This window comes from Mus caroli, unplaced genomic scaffold (assembly GCF_978045245.1).
Source record: "Mus caroli unplaced genomic scaffold, Mus_caroli_1 scaffold_8, whole genome shotgun sequence".
NCBI classification, from domain to species: Eukaryota; Metazoa; Chordata; class Mammalia; order Rodentia; family Muridae; genus Mus; species Mus caroli.
In genome coordinates, this window is record NW_028227263.1 from 43,832,471 (window position 1) to 43,850,837 (window position 18,367).

General features: G+C 40.0%; 2 protein-coding genes across 2 annotated transcripts; both read right to left on the bottom strand.

The window, feature by feature from the left end:
* Positions 1 to 9,428: 9,428 nt before the first annotated feature.
* LOC110297998 (olfactory receptor 52B4-like) lies at positions 9,429 to 10,373 on the bottom strand. The gene has a single exon (XM_021167057.1). The coding sequence runs from the start codon at positions 10,371 to 10,373 to the stop codon at positions 9,429 to 9,431; it is 945 nt and encodes a 314-aa protein (XP_021022716.1).
* Positions 10,374 to 16,489: 6,116 nt separating this feature from the next.
* LOC110297997 (olfactory receptor 52B4-like) lies at positions 16,490 to 17,434 on the bottom strand. Its single transcript, XM_021167056.2, has one exon. The coding sequence runs from the start codon at positions 17,432 to 17,434 to the stop codon at positions 16,490 to 16,492; it is 945 nt and encodes a 314-aa protein (XP_021022715.2).
* Positions 17,435 to 18,367: the final 933 nt, after the last annotated feature.

Consider the following 18,367-nt stretch of genomic DNA (forward strand, 5'->3'; position numbering starts at 1 on the left):
GAACCTTCACTGGGCCAGCAAGATGACTCAGTGTATAAAAAATGTCAAGCTTGATGACATTACTTCATTTTCTGGAATCCACAGAGTAGAAAGAAAGAACTGACTCCCACAAGGTTTCCTATAACCTCTACATGTCATGGCATATACATAATTGCACACACATGCACACCAAATTAATTAATTAATTAACTAATTAATTAATTAAATGACATGCAATAAAAATACTTCAAACCTTCATTTCCTCATGATGATCACCCAAACCATCCATCCCATCCACCAACCTACCCCCACAAATGCTACAACTTCAGAGATGTGGCTGACAGTGATAGAGGGAAAATAATGTGAGCATTAGATTCACACTGTCCTATGATGTATTCAATTCCTTCTCTGCCAGCTGCGCACACACACATGCATACATGCACACTCACACACACACACATGCACACACATGCACACACATGCACACAGGCACACATGCACACAGGCACACACACACATACACACACATTCTCACCACATTCATTCTTATAGTCACCATCATGTGTTCACTCACAAATGTGCTGATTAAGCAGTGACACTGACACACATTTTCACAGTTCACACCAATAGTCCTTCACTATGACACTTCACAAGCACAGTTAGGCCTCCCCAAACTTATACAGATCACTACTAACTGTGTCAAGCCCACTCTCACACCCATCATAAGTTATCTGTGTGATGACTTACATGAGTCTTATCAGCCCATCCCACCCAGCATTCTGGCTTTCCTCTAAACAGAGAGCATCCTCTGGGAGCTGAGGGTTGGAGCTACTCCCTTACCCCTGTCTCCAGCCTCCCTGTCCTATTTACCAGAAAAGACAGCTCTCAAAACAGGGAACTCCTAGGGCAACATGGCTGCTTCTCTACTTCCATTTTGACCTTCACAAACTTGAGTCAGACACTAAAAATATGAGTTCTGGGAGGGTTGGCAGTTCAAAGACAGCTTGGGTGACAGGATCAGAGCTTGTATAAAACCACAAAGACAAAATAAAAACTGTAAATGTTGGCTGGGAAGTTATTCCAGGGGTCTTCAAACTACAGGTTTGGGCCAAGTCTTGCCCATCTTCTGCTCTCATAAAGTTATATTGAACACAGCCATTTGATCCATTTACATGTTGTCTACCTCATTTTTAAACTATCCTTTTTGTTTATTAAGAAGACCATGAGTGAGAAATGTAATGTATAGTCACAAGCTACATCAAAATCGTAAGACCAAAGACACCCTCTTTCTCCTAGCACTGCATAAGAACGCAGTCCATAACTCTCCACCCGTACTCAGGCAAGAAACTCTAATAAACTCAGTTGTTCACACACAAATGAAGACATGACAGTAAACGGGGTGGCTTGCAGTTAATCTTACTTGTTCATAGCAGTTTTTTGTAGTGTAGAATTTACTAATTCAATGGAAAACCTAAAAGTTCTGGGCCATCACAGGACAAATCTCTAAGCTTAAGGCTAACTTTGTGTATGTTATTATTTATCCAGATGCCAGAATGGAGCTCTCCAGAGTTGTGAGTTTAGAGAAATTAGTTCAGAGGTCAAGAAACAGTTGCCTCATCTCTCCCTCCACTCTTGTTCCCACAAAGCCTCAAAACTTGCACCAGGACAGCTGGACTGACCTCTGGCTGTCCTCAGATGGATAAGTCCAAACACAAGCTCCACCGAATGACCAAATGACTAAGGCAGGCATCACTTTGCCTCTGCACCTCCCTCATCTACTCTTATGAGTGCCGCGAGCAGAGGGCACAGAAGCACCAGGCTCTGATGATTAATACCAACACTCATCTCTCCTCATCACAACTGTCAGGCTCCACCTGCAGTCACGCTCCATCCTTATCGCAGAGTGTCCACATGGCAGAAGTCTCTACCACAGTCAGTATACCACTGTGTGGGAGGACCTGAAGAACAAAGTATTCGTTCTCTGAGCATCCCCAGGGACCATGAGCTCATCCATGTGACTTTCTTCTCCCTTGAGATCTCCTCTACAGCAGGAATATAACTAGAAAGCCCTTAACTCGTTCATGACATGGATGCTGGGAGCCCATAGTGAGAAGCATGCTTGCGGCTGCCATGTTGGCTGAGATATTTTGGTGGGGAAGGTATAAGATCAGAGGACAGGAACTTAGTCAGAAACCTGAAGGGCCCCAAACTTCATCCTGCATGACCCTCAAAGATGCTGACTTATAAAAGGCAAAGAAATACTTTAAGCATTGGAATCTTGTTTATCTTTTCAAACATTTATTTGTTTGTTTTTGTTTCACCCAGTCAAACCACATCAACTTAGTGCTATGTTTGCAATACCATAACAAAATGTTAAAGACAATCAAGTCTATTTAAATTGCACTTACATTGCTGTTGGTATCTAATGGTGGTATCTAGGTATTATCAATAAAACATTTTCGTTGATAACCCTCCCATCTCTTTCTCTGCTATTTTTGGGCATTCACATTGTATACTGTCTACCCAGCATGTTCTGACTGCTTGTGGAAATAAATGTCAACCACACAGCTTCTTTATTTCTCTTGCTTTAGGAAACCATCCTTATTTCTCAGTATATTTTGTTGTGTATTGTTAAGGTGTTGAGTATGATGCTATAGGCCATAGAGAGAGTCAGTGGTCACTGTAGGGGAAAAATTAATATCCTTCATCTCACTTCTGTTGATTTGTGGCAGGAACAGAAAAAAATTCACTGGTATATCAATAAATCAAAGTACAGCACAATTCACCACATGACTCTGCTACAGCCGCATCTGTCTCCAGATGAGCATAGTATCACATGAAGAGTTCGTATTCTATAAATATTTCTTGAAAGAATGGGTAACTGAATATTCTGCTATTTTGGCCTTCCATGGTGTCTCTTTTAATTATTTTATTTTTGAGATTATAATATAATTACATCATTTCTCCATGCCCTTTCCTCCCTCCAGCCTGTCTCATATCCTCCTCTTTGCTTTCTAGGCTCCTACTCCTGAATATTTACAGAGCTTCTGGTTCATTCTGCTAACAGTATTCTCTGATAAACATATTTACATAGAATTTTTAATTTTTAGCTTGTTTGTGACACACAATTCCTTTGTGTGTGTGTGTGTGTGTGTGTTCATGTGTGTGATAATGATGTGGCATGCATACCATGGAGCACTATGCAGGGCAAAGAACAACTTTCATAATTTGCTTATCTTCTTCCACTGTGGGAAATGGAAGAAGATTTCTTTGTACTCATTGATCCATCACCAGCCCAACATAATAATCCCTACATGTCCTCCGAATTATTTGAGTTAAATATGTAGTGTTCCAAAGAAAACTATAACAGAAATATCTTGACTTCCATGTATTTTATCTTAATACTAATAGAAATTTTCACATTTTAATGCTTTCTAGAAATCTTTTTGCAAGTAAGTAAAAAAAAATCTCCCATTGGAAATCTACTCCATGCCAGACACTCACTTCCAAATGCAGGTGTGAAGAAGACAAGTAGCCTCGTGGAACTTATGTCAGAGTGAAATGCAGTCAACCAAGAAAATATGAAAAGAAAAACCATCTAGTGAAATCTTCATTTATGGTTATTTTGATGCAGTTTATTTAAACTGGTGAGACTTACTGATGCTGTGGGACTTGTTTCCAGATTAGTACTTACTGACCCTCTTACAGAAACTGCTTCCCGTCTGGGACTGTATCTTCTGTATTTGTAACTTCTCCTCGATGCCGGCACAGACCTGCTAGATTCTTTCACAAGCACATGCAAGATGCTGGCACCTTGGAGAAACAGTTCAATGTCCTTGTAGAAAACTAATTCCTCTCTCTCTTCTTTTTCCAGAAAACTTACCGACTTATAATTGACAAATTAAATACATGTGTGTTTGAGGTATACAAATGGATATTTTAATACGTGTGTGCACTGAAATAACCACCATAATGAAGCTAATCAAAACACGCATTACCTCACATAATCCCTCTGGGTTTGGTTTTTGTGGAGACATCTACATCTTTGCAAATTTCATGTGCCCTAGTGACACATCCCTGAACATTAGTTTTCCAAAGCACACCCATATCTCATAACTAAGATGTGGAGTCCTGGGACTACCTTCCCCCAGCTCCCCTTCCCTCTCCCTGGACAACCGCCATTCTATTCCCTGCTTCTGCGAACCTGGCTGATTTAGATTCCACTGGCATTTGTCTAGATGTGTATCTGGCTTATTCTGCCAACCATGATGCCTTTAGGTCTGTGCATGCTGCTGCAAAGGACAGGAGTTCCTTGTTTCTAAGGCTGAATAATATGCTCTTGTATGTGTGTACACACCTTTCTATTATCCATTCCCCACTGTCCATACTCTCAGATGTTTCCTCCCTGGCTCTGTTTCTCTCCACTCTACTCTAGGTATTCATTCCTATAATCTTATCTCCTGTATATTTCCAGATTCACTAATTTCAAACATCTACTGTCTAGCCACTATTTGGTTGCCCATATATTGGCCAGTTATATTTATTACATTAACCTCCCCAAGACGTATTCCAGTAACATCACTATTATCTTCCTAAGCTACCAGCCCACTCTGTGTGATTTTTATTCTGTTTAGTGATTTATAATTTTTAAGAATATTTCTATTTGTCTTTTGACATTCTCATATATGTATATGAAGCATCTTTATTATATCCACTTCAATTGTCTCCTCACAGTAGGCCCTAGACCACCCCAAACATATCCTCCTTTTTTTGTACACAACCTTCTAGTTGAAATACTGCCTTATGGATGTGGGAGCTACCCATCTTAGGGCCCATGGACAATATACCTGTGTCCACACAAACCAAAGAAAACTTACTCCCCCTCCTTCAGCAGCCATCAAGGACCCCTAAGGACTCATCCCCATGCATGTTGGAATGATGCCTGCCTTGATCTTTACAGAGCTTATGCTGGTAATTGCAGATACTATGTGTTCACCAATATGTCATCATTTATATTCTTCAGTTTAGACTTGGAAGGCATTCATCATTATAATTTTCTCTTAAACATGGTCAAGTCCATTAAGCTTTCTCTTCCATTATCTGACCAATCTCACATTAATTCATAGAGATCATGAAGATCAGAATACTATAAATAAAATTTTTGTCTATCAGCAAAGCCTAGCAATGGAAACTATGGATTTTATTAGTAGTTATAAGCAGTATTAGTTATCAGTCTGAGTGAATGTATCACACCAATGCAGGATGTTAATAGAAGGCAAGCCAGAGGAAGGGAGAAGAGAGGCACATGCAAATGTCCTTCTTTCTGCACATTTTTTTCTGTAAAAGTAATTATTACTAGCCCTTATAAAAGACACACAATCCAGGTATTTTATTTACAAGCTGTGAGCCTAGATTGGACAGCTTTTGGAGATATTCTAACTTACATCTCAGTCATGTGTCTGTCCCTCGTTACTTGCTGTTTCTCCTGGCCATGTGCTCATGGTCCATCTCCTCTCATGGCGGTTTCCTCCTCTCTCTGTCTCCTTTCTTCTCTCCCCTCTTGTCTCTATCTAGGATTCCCAGCCAGGTAACTGAAAACCCACCTACTTCTATGGACTGCCCAATCATAGGCTTCAGCCTTTTATTGACCAATTAACCTGGGGATCTAGGTCTCACACACACTTGGTGTACCTGAGGATCTCCTCATTGGGGACAACCAGATTCTTGGGAACAACTTTTAACATTTGAATTCATAGCAGCACCACTTCAACCCCAGTGTTTTTCTGGGAAGATAAATTAAATTTTATCAAATTTTAAGTTCAATTGTTGAATAAAAAATAAGATTCATTAGCTCCTTGGGTACTTTCTCTAGCTCCTCCATTGGGGGCCCTGTGATCCATCCACTAGCTGACCGTGAGCATCCACTTCTGTGTTTGCTAGGCCCCGGCATTGTCTCACAAGAGACAGCTATATCAGGGTCCTTTCAGCAAAATTATGTTAGTGTATGCAATGGTGTCAGCGTTTGGAAGCTGATAATGGGATGGATCCCTGGATATGGCAATCTCTAGATGGTCCATCCTTTCATCAACCCTATAGGTGGAACAACATTATGAACTATCCAGTACCCCGGAGCTCTTGACTCTAGCTGCATAGGTATCAAACGACGGCCTAGTCGGCCATCACTGGAAAGAGAGGCCCATTGGACTTGCAAACCTTTATATGCCCCAGTACAGGGGAATGCCAGGGCCAAAAAGTGGGAGGTGGGTAGGGGAGTGGGGGGGGGGGGAGGGTATGGGGGACTTTTGGGATAGCATTGGAAATGTAAATGAGAAAAATACCTAATAAATAAATATATATATATATATATATATATATATATATATATATATATATATAAAATAAGATTCAATGTTTTAGTGGACCAGTTTGTTAGACAGCAGTAAAGATCATTAGTAAAAATCAACTACAAGTTAGGAAAATATTTCCCCATGTGATTTTTTTTAAAAAAATCACAAAAATAATAAAGAGGTTGAGTCATAGAGGTTAGGGGCAGAAGACAGAGATCTAAAATAAGAAACAGCCAAGTTAGTGGAATCAGCCCAGTTGTCCATCAACATATGATGAATAAAGAAAAATGTGGTGTATATATACACACATCATTTCATTCAGCCATAAAAGGATGAAATCACAGAGAAATGAATACAACTGGAGACCATCATATTGGGCAAAATGAGTCAGATTCAAAAAGACAAATATCTCTTTTTCTCTCTCATCTGTGAATCCTAGATTTTAGATATATAAAATCACATGTATGTGACATATATGACTATGAATGTATATGACATGAAAGTCAGTAAGAACAGGTAAATGTATGACTGGTGGGAAGGGCAAAAAGAAGGAATCTGAGGGGATGGAGTAACTAGAGTAAAAGTACCTGACATACGTGAAGGAAGGTGTCTGTGGAACCTTGTGTTCACTGTGTTCAATGAATACACCACAACAGATCCATGGATAACAAACTCAAAAGAAGCTATTTTGATGAAGTTAATACAGACAACTCAACTGTGAAAAATCTTACCCTTCTCTCATCCATGACCAAAAAAAAGGGTATTTTTATAGGTTTAGTCTGCCTGTTCCTGAACTCACCCTATGAGATATGAAGAAAAGGCACTGTTCTTTATATATAACAAGTATCATACTACATGATATCACAGGGAGGAAGCTTGCATCCCATGCCCAGAAAGATGCAACTGTATAAGGAACTAAATAAGCAGAGAGACATACTCAGCTTACCGATTATGCATCAGTTTTCTTTGTTTTCCTAAGGTTTATTTGTTAATGTCTATTTTTGAAAAAATAGATCTAAAAAGCAAACAATCAAAATCAAGAAGAATATCTGAATGAATAATAACAAAATTTTAGAGTGAAGAAAATATCCTAAGGTTACATGGGAATTAAAAAGTCAGCCTGAAGGGATACGATGATTGCTAGAGGCTGTGAAGGAATGAGGAAGAAGGAGCTGGCCAGTGCATTCAGTATCCATGTACTGAAACATCACATTGAACACCATTAAAATGTGTGGTGAGTGAGTGTTAATAAAACCAAAAGATGATAATATGAATAATTTATGCTCATGAATCTAACAGTTTAAATGTCAGGACCAGTTCTTTGAAAATCACAAACTCAAACCTGAACTAAGAAAAAATTAATTATTTTAATTTCTTTTAAATGTGAAAAAATTAATTTGTACTTTACCAATGCCAGGAAAGTAAATTTTCAGGTCAGAGAATTTTAACTGGAAACTTTTATGAAACAATAATCAAGAATTAATAGCAAATATATAGAGTTTCAGCTAGTATACACTAAAAATACCCATAGAGGTTGGTATTTTATGCATGAGGGTGAGTCCACATAGCTGTACTGAGAAGTATTGGTAGAATATAATCTAACTTACTCATATGGATAGTAGAAATATATTTAGAAAATACTATTAATGAATATGTCTATAAAAAAGAGTAGATGATTTTTACAATGATTTTTTTCTATTATGTCATCTGACATACGATGGGTGACAATTTTGCAGAAAGAGAGAAGGTTTGTCAATGCTGTCACCACTTCATGTGACTGACTGTCAATTTGTTGTCTCGTCTGTGTAGATGTCTCTGAGGATCTGAAAGAAAGGGGAAGACTGTAGTCTAATGTTGTAGACAACATTTCTTCAGGTTCAGTGTACTTTTATACATGAGTGTAACAACGAGAGTGGTGATCCAAGGGAAGATTGTTTGAGTTCAGAAAGGAAAAAAAAAACATGTAAATAAATGCCAGTAAGCACAGACCTAATATTAACAGAGTAGTCCTTTCCCAGAACTTTCTCGGGACAGACCATTTTAAATACAATTGTCTGGAACATACTATAGATTATATTTAGAGAAGTACAAAAGGCTATATCCAGATTCAGGGTGTACTGCCCAGATTGGATTCTATAACTATGATTTGACCTCCAACAAAAATAAATATATCGTATGTATAAACTGAATGTAAATGTTTGTCACAGGAGGCACAAAAGCACATCCAAGACCAATTCAGGGAACAAGATGCACCTGAGGGGAAAGGCACTCTGCCTTTTTAACTCAAGCTTCTCTCAGTTCACCAAGGCACTGTTCATCATGAGTCATTCTTTTGACTGTGTTCCTACAATTGGCTACATTATCCCAGTGACATATATTGTCATTGATATAGGAGGAAAGTGTGACAGTAGTGTGTCACCAAGAATAGAAAAGACAGCCAACAAATAATGAAGACATAACTTTTTCCAGACTTTTTGTTGTGGTGAGGCAATAACAAGATGGGAAGCAGGGTACAGAGGAAAGACAGAGAAAGTGAGTGGATTGAGAATGATGCAGAGACAAGAGACAGATAGAGAGACACAGAGACAGAAAGACTGACTCTGCTATCATATAGGGGTCCCAGAGATTTTTTTATCTTCTCTTGAATGCTGCTTTTGAATAGCAATATATATGGAGATGAAATGAGCCTATAAGAAATAAAAATTTATATTAGAGCAGAACAGAAGGGAAACACATAGAGGAATGGTCAACATAGAAAGAAAAATAGGAATTAGTTTGATATTCAAGAAATCCAGCAGTCATCTACAGTTCTCTGCTGGGATACATATCTACAGGTTATGAACTAGAACTTGAATTTTAAAAAATGAATATATTTCTCAGACTCTGAATGTGAAAAGTCACTGACACCCAAGTATGCCAATCTCATTACTGATCTGAGACCTTGAAAGCATATCAAAACTCCCCTAGCAGAATTTATTCAGAAAGAGGGCTATTCAAATAAATTTTGTGGCTTAATGTCTCTCACCTACCAGGACTGTTAGTGTTTCCCTCTTATGTGACTAGAGTAATGAGAATACAGTAATTTAGTTTCTGTTCTGAAAGTCATATTACTTTCAGAAACAAAACATGAGTTACTTGGTCTCGGATTTGTTTGGTCTTGACCCCATAGATGATGGGATTCAACATTGGTGGAGCCAGAATGCAAACATTGGCAAGCAGGACATGAACACCAGTTGAGATCTTGTATCCAAACTGATGGTTGAGTGTTGAGAAAATCCCAGGCCCGTAGAAGAGGATGATGACGCAGACATGGGAGCCGCATGTGTTGAGAGCTTTGTGGCGAGCATCCTGCGAAGGCATGCGGTAGACGGCACGGAGGATCAGCACATAGGAAACAAATATTAACACAACATCTAAATTTACTGTTGACATTAAGACAAAAAACCCATACCATATATGCACTTGGAGGTCATTACATGCATATTTGGACAAGCCAGCGTGCTCACAAGCTGTATGTGGAAGAATGTTGGTTCTGCAAAAAGTTAGTCTTTTCAGAAGAAATATTATAGGGAAAATTGTACCATAGCTTCTCAGAAAGATGCCCACTCCGATTTTCCCAATCAGGGAGTTTGTGAGAACGGTGGTGTACCTCAGCGGGTAGCAAATAGCAATGTAGCGGTCAAATGCCATCACCAGCAAGATTCCAGACTCAGAGATAAAAGTGGAGTGGATGAAGAAGAGCTGAGTGATGCAGCGATCCAGGGAGATCTCTCCAGCGTGGAACCAGAAGATGGACAAGGCCTGGGGAACTGTGGATGTGGAGAGCACAATGTCTGCCCCCGCCAGCATGCAGAGAAAGAGGTACATGGGTCCATGGAGACTGGACCTTGTGAGGATGATGAAGATGAGCAGGCTGTTCCCAAGCAGGGCAGTGACATAGGAAATGAAGAAGGGGATGGAAATCCACATGTGCTGGTCCTCTAGGCCGGGGATGCCCAGCAAATGGAAGACTGTGTGACTAATAACCGTATGGTTTACAGTACCCATATTGATACAGATGACCTTTCACAGAAAACTGAAAGCTCATACTGTGTTCAAAGGTATTTTTTGATGATACCAGAGTCACATAGTACTTCCTAATTGTTTTTCACTGCTGGTGTGCCTGGAACTACATTAGATGAACAACTGAATAAGCTATGTTCTGTATCTTGGAGGAGATAGAAATACTACATTCAGATAGAGTTTTACATCACTAACTGAAATAATATGCTAACTAAACACATTAGTGTACAATAAGAAATGTATGCGACCACAAGGGGGAAAGTAATTTGGTCTGCTAAAGTGAAGGATGTAATTTGGCCCGATTCCTATGTGGACATCAACTACCAGAAGTCAATCAACAGCACACAGAGACTAAAAATATATCCACAGAAGTCTAGATGCGGTAACAAAAATTCAAAGAGGTATATAAACGCTAGAGGGGGCCCAACCCAGCTACATGCATCGCCCTCCTGAACAGGAGCAGGAAGAGAATGATATGCAAATGAAGCCCATAACTGTATGCTTTAAGTAGGAAGAGCTAGAAACTCCTGGAAGGGGCAGGGCAGCCCCTGATTTTGGATGACAAAACAGCAAAGCCTTACTTTAATTGCTTTTCACTTAGTTTGATCTTAATTGATTTTTGAACTCTGTTTTTCATTGTGTCATTCCAGAATCTAGCATGTAAAAAGGAGCAGGATATTTACAGTGCTTGGGGCCTAAGCAAATTTTAGGAAGGAGTCAGAGATCCTAGACACTTAAGATCCAGATAGTCTTCCACAGCCTTCCTCTCTCCCCTCCCAGTCCTCACTCTGTCCTCTACACTGAGTCACTTAGAGTTGTGGTTCTACACTTTTCTCTGCAGATTGAAGTCCAAACACCCTTGTATTCTTGGACACTTACCTCAGACCCAGAACCCTTTAGTCTTGTTGGGCTACATGTCTGTTTCACCAAAAAAAATCTCTTGCCTCTACTGCAATCATTATAGCATAGAATAGTATACGGTCACTAAGACTCAATGTTAGAAGGAGCAGAGGCTTTTTGTAAATTTGGCTGAAGGCCCCAAGGGAAGCTACCACACCAGGGAGATCAAATTTAGAGCTGTATTTCCAAGCTCCCCCATTATATATGGAGTCTCATTATTACAGCACACCACCACCTTCTCCTCCATCTCTGGAGAAGACCGAGATATGTGTTCTTCCTAGTAAGCAAACATTTCAATTGCTGTCTCCAAAGAATTTAAAAATGAACCCAAAGGAAGGCAAGAGGCCTGTAAGAAAAACTGGAAGTGAAACAACAAGCCTGGCAGGCTGTAATCTTGGCAGCTTCCGGGAGGAGAGAGACGGTTAAGAGGAAAGAGATAGCCTGGCCTTTTGCATTAGGAGCCAAGACACCAGGCAGGTTCAGCAGTGAAGCTCAACAAGTAGGTCCATCACAGCTATAGGATGCGTTGGAGACTTCAAAGAAAGAATGGGAATGCCCACCCGTATCCAAAAAACAGAAGGAAAGGAAAAGTTAAACTTTCTGAGTTAGGACTCCAAAACACAGGCAGTAAGTGAAGACCTGCAAGCAGCTGGATGGCAGCAGGGGCTTCTGGGAAGCACGTTATTTCATTGAAGGTGTAATTATTCTGCCCATGTCTTTAGCATGTCTTTCTGAGGAGTGATTGACAGGCTCAGTTGGAGTACTTCATAAGGGAGGGAATGATGTATGTAATGTTCTAATGCTTAGGGCAAATCAGAAGGCCATATTTCAAGTAGATCCCAGAGTGGAAATCCCTTTGCGCTGAAGGAAGTAACTTTCCCTTACTGGGTCCCAGCAAAGCCCTGAAACCTTCGCCATTTCATAGGATAACTTAAAATCTTAGGGAAGGGCAACTGCAATGTTTCTCTCTTTACTGTCACCACGGTTATGGGCGACGGGGTCCAAAGTGAGTTATGAAGAAGAAAGTCTATTGTTAATGGCCTCTCAGACTGTTAATCCCTGTCTAGTTATAAAACAATGGTCAAATATTTTGACATATCCTGTAGTGAAAATGAGGTATGCATCAATTTTTCTTCAAATTTCATTTTCCTTTACAATTGAGTAAAATTCTGTTGTATGACCCCACCACATTTTCACTATCTGTTGATGAACATCTAGTCTGTATCCTTGATTTTCTTGAGTTGTATTCATTCTATTTATTTTATTTATGTTATTTATATTATTTTACTTTATGTTTAATTATTTTATTTATTTAGCACACAAAGTACTAGATTTTATTATGGCATTCTCTTCTCATTTATTTTTTCCTTTGTTTGTTTGTTTGTTTGTTTGTTTGTTTGTTTGAGACAGGGTTTCTCTGTATAGCCCTGGCTGTCCTGGAACTCATTTTGTAGACCAGGCTGCCCTCGAACTCAGAAATCCGCCTGCCTCTGCCTCCCAAGTACTGGGATTAAAGGCGTGTGCCAGCTCACATGTATAGCCCGATTATGGTTTCCCTCCCTCTACTCCTCCCAGTTCCTCTCCACCTCTCCTCCCATCCAGATCCACTCCCTTTCTGTTTCTCATTAGAATACAAATAGACTGCTAAGAGATAATAATAAAATAAGATAAACCAAAAACTAACATATTATAATGGGACAAAACAAACAAACAGAAGGAGGAAAGCCAATTTAGAGACTCACACGCTCATACACTCAGAAATCCCATTAAAAATGAAAAATTAAAATCAAAATTAAAAAAACTAAGCTGAAAGCCACCACATGTTTTAAAACAACCTTTGTGCCTGTTGTTTCCTTCCCTCTCACCCCCATACCATTCTTCCCATATTCATGTCCCATGTGACCTTTGTCTGCTCTTCCTTCAACACCCATCCATGGCCTCCTGTCTAGTTCCATAACCTACACCCATTCTCATACCCTCTTACTCACATACGTCTAACATTAATCATTAAAAATCAGGATCTGCATACGCACAGAGTCTGAAGCTTTGGCTTTTCTGAGCCTGTCTCATCACCCTTAATGTTAACACTTTCCAAAGCCATCCATTTTCCCAAATATTTGTTGTTGCTGTATTGTTCACAGCAAGGAGGTAGGGACACCCTAGGTGTTCACCAACAGACGATTAGAACATGAAGATATAACATGGATACACAGTGGAATTTTACTCCTCTGTAAGGAAAATAAAATTTTAAGGAAAACAAATTGGACCACTGATTTTCACTAGGTGACAGGTGGAAGTTTGTCGCCATGACACTGGATTTGACTGCTCTTCGTTTCAGTACTCTCAATGGACTTTAAGGCTGTGCCCTTTAGTGAAGAGGTCAAATACTGATGGTTCTCTGGAGAATACAGAGCATAATGATTATGAGCCGGGTCACAGCCCTTCTTCTGAAGTTGCTCTGTGATTTTTCCTGGGAAATGAGAACAGACATTGACTCAGAACTGACAGGTCACTGACGGCAGGCAAAAGAAGTGATTCCACCAAAGTCCAACACTGAAAATGAACACGGTTAATGAGGTTACTAATAGGATGGGGGAGGATGGAGGCCACAAAAACCCAACCCAGTAGGAGTGAGATTCACAAATCTGCATCCTTGAAGCTCACTGCCTGACTGGCAGGCAGTTTGACAGAACAGAGAGTCTCTCTTCCCCAGTAGTTGTTGACCATTTACATAACCTTGGCAGGGACCTTGTGAATCCTGTAAATTTGGGGTTCTTCCTGAGACTTGTGACTTTCCAACAACTTGTGACTTTCCTGAAATTGTAAATTTTGTTTACTCCCTGAGACTTAAAAGCCTTCTCCTAGGAAGAAGCATTACAGTTCAGGGACAATTACTATGTAACAAAAGTCCACTTTTATTTTTATGAACATGGCAACATTGGCATTCAACTGGGTAGTGTTTCCACAGTATAGGTTTTCTCATTTTTGTACAGATAATTTTTCTGACTCAGCGCTTATGACATTCTTCCTACTGGTAGGATGTATAAAGCAATGCTAGTTGACTGCTTGCCTCAGATTCTTAAGTCATCCTTTAGAATATTTACACATAATTATATAACGCATTTGTTGTACTTGTGGTTTTACTATTATGCTATTTTATTTTCTTTTTACTCTCATGATTTCTACTTTAATTTTCTGTTATGTTTTATAAGTTAATAACTATTATCTTCAATTTTTATTAATTTTTCAGTTATGTGTGTGTGTGTAAATAAGGGCACTTTGCACAGATGTGTGCAGATGCCTATGAAGGCCAGAAGTAACAGATCCCTTGGTGCCAGAATTATATGTGGGCTGTATGAAATGAGTGCTGAGAACTGAACTCAGGACCTCTGCAACAGAAGCACATCTCCCCAGCCCCATTAAAAACTATTTATTTTGAATATTAAAATTTCTCCTTTTTTTGATAGTACACATTTCCTTTTTATTAGATATTTTCTTGATTTACATTTCAAATGTTATCCCCTTTCCTCATTTCCCCTCTGGAAAAAAACCCTATCCCCTCCCCCTGAGCTATTTTACTCTGTTAGTATTCTGCTTGAATATTTGAAATTCAGAAGCGTGGAGTTTGGGGTTGAAAGAGAAAGGGCATTTGCTCCATATGACTGTACAAGTGCCTCTGCAGTGGAAGGCTTCAGCTACTCTTCAGCAGGTTCTATGCTGTCTAGCCTGAGTCAGTCTGAGCTACTTGAGTGGAATCTGCTCCTCTTGCTCTTTGTTAGCGCCTGAACTCAGCTCTTTGCATGGTTCTTTGAATCAGAGTCTTTCCTCAACTCCTCAGACTTCATTGTCTCTGGCTGCATAACTCTGCTGTGGGGAAGGAGCATAGAAAGGGGAAAACACCAAAACCACTGGAATTTCAACTACAACATATTTCTTTCAAGCACACTTAACATTAAATATGTTCTCTGTGAAGAAGAGAGTGCATGGCAGTCATTCTATAATGTTTATATATTTTAAATTTTGTTAGACATTGTCAATATATAAAAATTTGTTTATATACATAGTCAGCCCTCCTTATTTATAGATTCTATGTCAAAGGATTCAACCAATAACAAAAAATATTTGGGGCAGAAATGTTTTTATACTAGACATATGCAGATCTTGTAATTTTTATCACTACCCCCTAAATAATGCCATGTAGAGATTGTTTTCATAGTATTTAGATTAATAATACTGTGTTGAGTGTTACGTGTCTCAATAATCCAGAGAAAATTTAAAATATATGAGATAGCATGCATAGGTAATATGCAAATGCTATGCTGTCTTTATAAGACTTGAGCCTCCCGATATTTTGGTAGCCATAAGGAAAACTGAAATCAGTCTTCCATAGAACCAAATATAGCTGTTAATTTTTGTCAACTTATAAGCATAGGGGCTGGTGATGTGGCTTAGGATATAAAGTGCTCGTGACAGAAAACATGCATGCCTGAGTCTGGGTCCTCTGCATCCACATAAAAGCCAGATTTGGTACCTGAAGGATTTCAGTGTCTCCTAAGATGAGTGAAATGCACAGCCTGACGTCCTTAATGTTCTTCCAGCAGACACCAGCCCTTCAGGAACCACAGAACTCTTCTCTCAAAACAAGTCATCATATTCAGGTTGCTCAAGGTTGGTCTTCAAAACATGAACCGCATAGCTTACACCCCCCCAGCTACACACATGCACTCAGTCTAAGTAAGTTTTAATATAAAAAGAAATGACCGCAGAGCCCAGGAGTCACTGATCCTGGATGTCACTTCACTACAATGAAGGGCATGAAAGAATGAAGTGTGGTTGTCTGGAGAAATCATAAATGTCTCAGAACTGGAGAAACTCCATGGAGCAAATTCCAAAACAACAGAGTGATCTCATTTACTCGTTCTACTTCCAAACCTCATGCTAGCGTCAGGGACCATGGTGACTGGACACAACCCTAGCGTTCCCAGGGTCTGCAACAGAAGGTACCTGTCAGTCCACTATGTGAGAACATGGCAGTATTCTCACGGGTTGAACCAAAGAGTACATTCTTCAGCCTTCCCTGTAAAGTTGTTCTGATGCAGAACCCACCGAGCTATGTGTCAGCTTACATGTCCCATCTACCAGCTCAAGAGATCACTCAACAGAAAACTGTAGGTGCCAAAAACTGAGCTTTTGAATCAAATTCACTTATGGTTTGTAAACAAGACATGAACCATCTGCTCCTGGATTTGCTTGGTCTTGATTCCGTAAATGATGGGGTTCAGCATAGGTGGAGCCAGAATGCAGACATTAGCCAGCAGGATGTGGATATGAGGTGGGATGTGGCGCCCGAACCTCTGTGTAAGCGTCGTGAAGATCCCAGGCCCATAGAAGAGGATAATGATGCAGACATGGGAGCCGCACGTGTTGAGAGCTTTGTGGCGAGCATCCTGGGAAGGCATGCGGAAGATGGCATGGAGGATCAGCACATAGGAACCAAAAATTAACACAACATCTAAGACCACTGTTAATATTAGGACAGAAAATCCATACCAAATGTTTACTCGGATGCTATTGCAAGCATATTTAGCCAAGCCTATGTGTTCACAATAGGTATGTGGAATAATATTATTTTTGCAGAAAGTTAGTCTTTTCAGAAGAAATATTATAGGGAAAATTGTACCATAACTTCTCAGAAAAATGCCCACTCCGATTTTCCCAATCAGGGAGTTTGTGAGAACAGTGGTGTACCTCAGTGGGTAGCAAATAGCAATGTAGCGGTCAAATGCCATCACCAGCAAGATCCCAGACTCAGAGATGAAGGTGGAGTGGATGAAGAAGAGCTGAGTGATGCAGCGATCCAGGGAGATCTCCCCAGTGTGGAACCAGAAGATGGACAAGGCCTGGGGAACTGTGGATGTGGAGAGCACAATGTCTGCCCCCGCCAGCATGCAGAGAAAGAGGTACATGGGTCCATGGAGACTGGGCCTTGTGAGGATGATGAAGATGAGCAGGCTGTTCCCAAGCAGGGCAGTGACATAGGAAATGAAGAAGGGGATGGAAATCCACAGGTGCTGGTCCTCTAGGCCGGGGATGCCCAGCAAATGGAAAACTGTGTGACTTACAACAGTGTAGTTTAAGGTAGTCATACCCAGAAAACCCTGCCGATATCAAACCTCCAATTACAGAGCTGGAAGAAAATGTGTATTTTTGGTGCTATCACTGGGAGCTTTGGTTGTGTTCCACACCTTCCATCTTCTTTGAATATGTAAACAAGAAACACACAAAGGTGAGAGATGATCTATGCTCCAATGAGTGACATCCACATAGAACTATCTCCAATTAATCAAAAATGAGAGACATCATTCTACACACCTCAGTTACAGAGAATCAAACGCACACAGGGATGAGTCATTTATGCCTGGGAGATAGACCTTGAATCTTAGCAGCAAATCATAAGGTGAGAAATAAAAGAGAAGAGAAGCAGTGTAAGCCAGCACAGAGCAATGAACAATGGCTCTGAAACGTTCTCAGTCCAAAGTAGCCAGTGTAGAGAGGAGATGGCTGTGTGGCAGATGTTTTTCCTTAGATAAAGATGTTTGAGCACTCCTTTAACCTCAACTCTTAACCTTGGCAAACATCTCAAAGCCACAGTTATAGTGACTGATCACTCACAGCATACACACACACACACACATACACACATATTGTGGATGTATTTGTAGAACATTAACTGGCTGTAAATATCCCAAAAGGCCAGTGATATTCCAGAAACATGATGTATCTGAGCATTAACACAGCACAGAGGAAGCATCTCATTTGTCAAGCATCCCTTGACCCAAGGCTGCAAACTTTTGTATTCTTCATGCAGGGAGCAGACATCCAAGGGGTTCTCCCTGCTTTGTACTTAAAGACACATGGGAATCACTTACCACACACCACAATTGAGCAACTGACACAAGTGAGATTTGAAAGTCCTCTGTCCTCACCACTTTGGTCATTTATGAAGACAGACAGGAGACCTTTGTTTAGGCTCCCTTCTTTTTTTTTTTTTTTTTTTTTTTTGAGATAATATAATTACA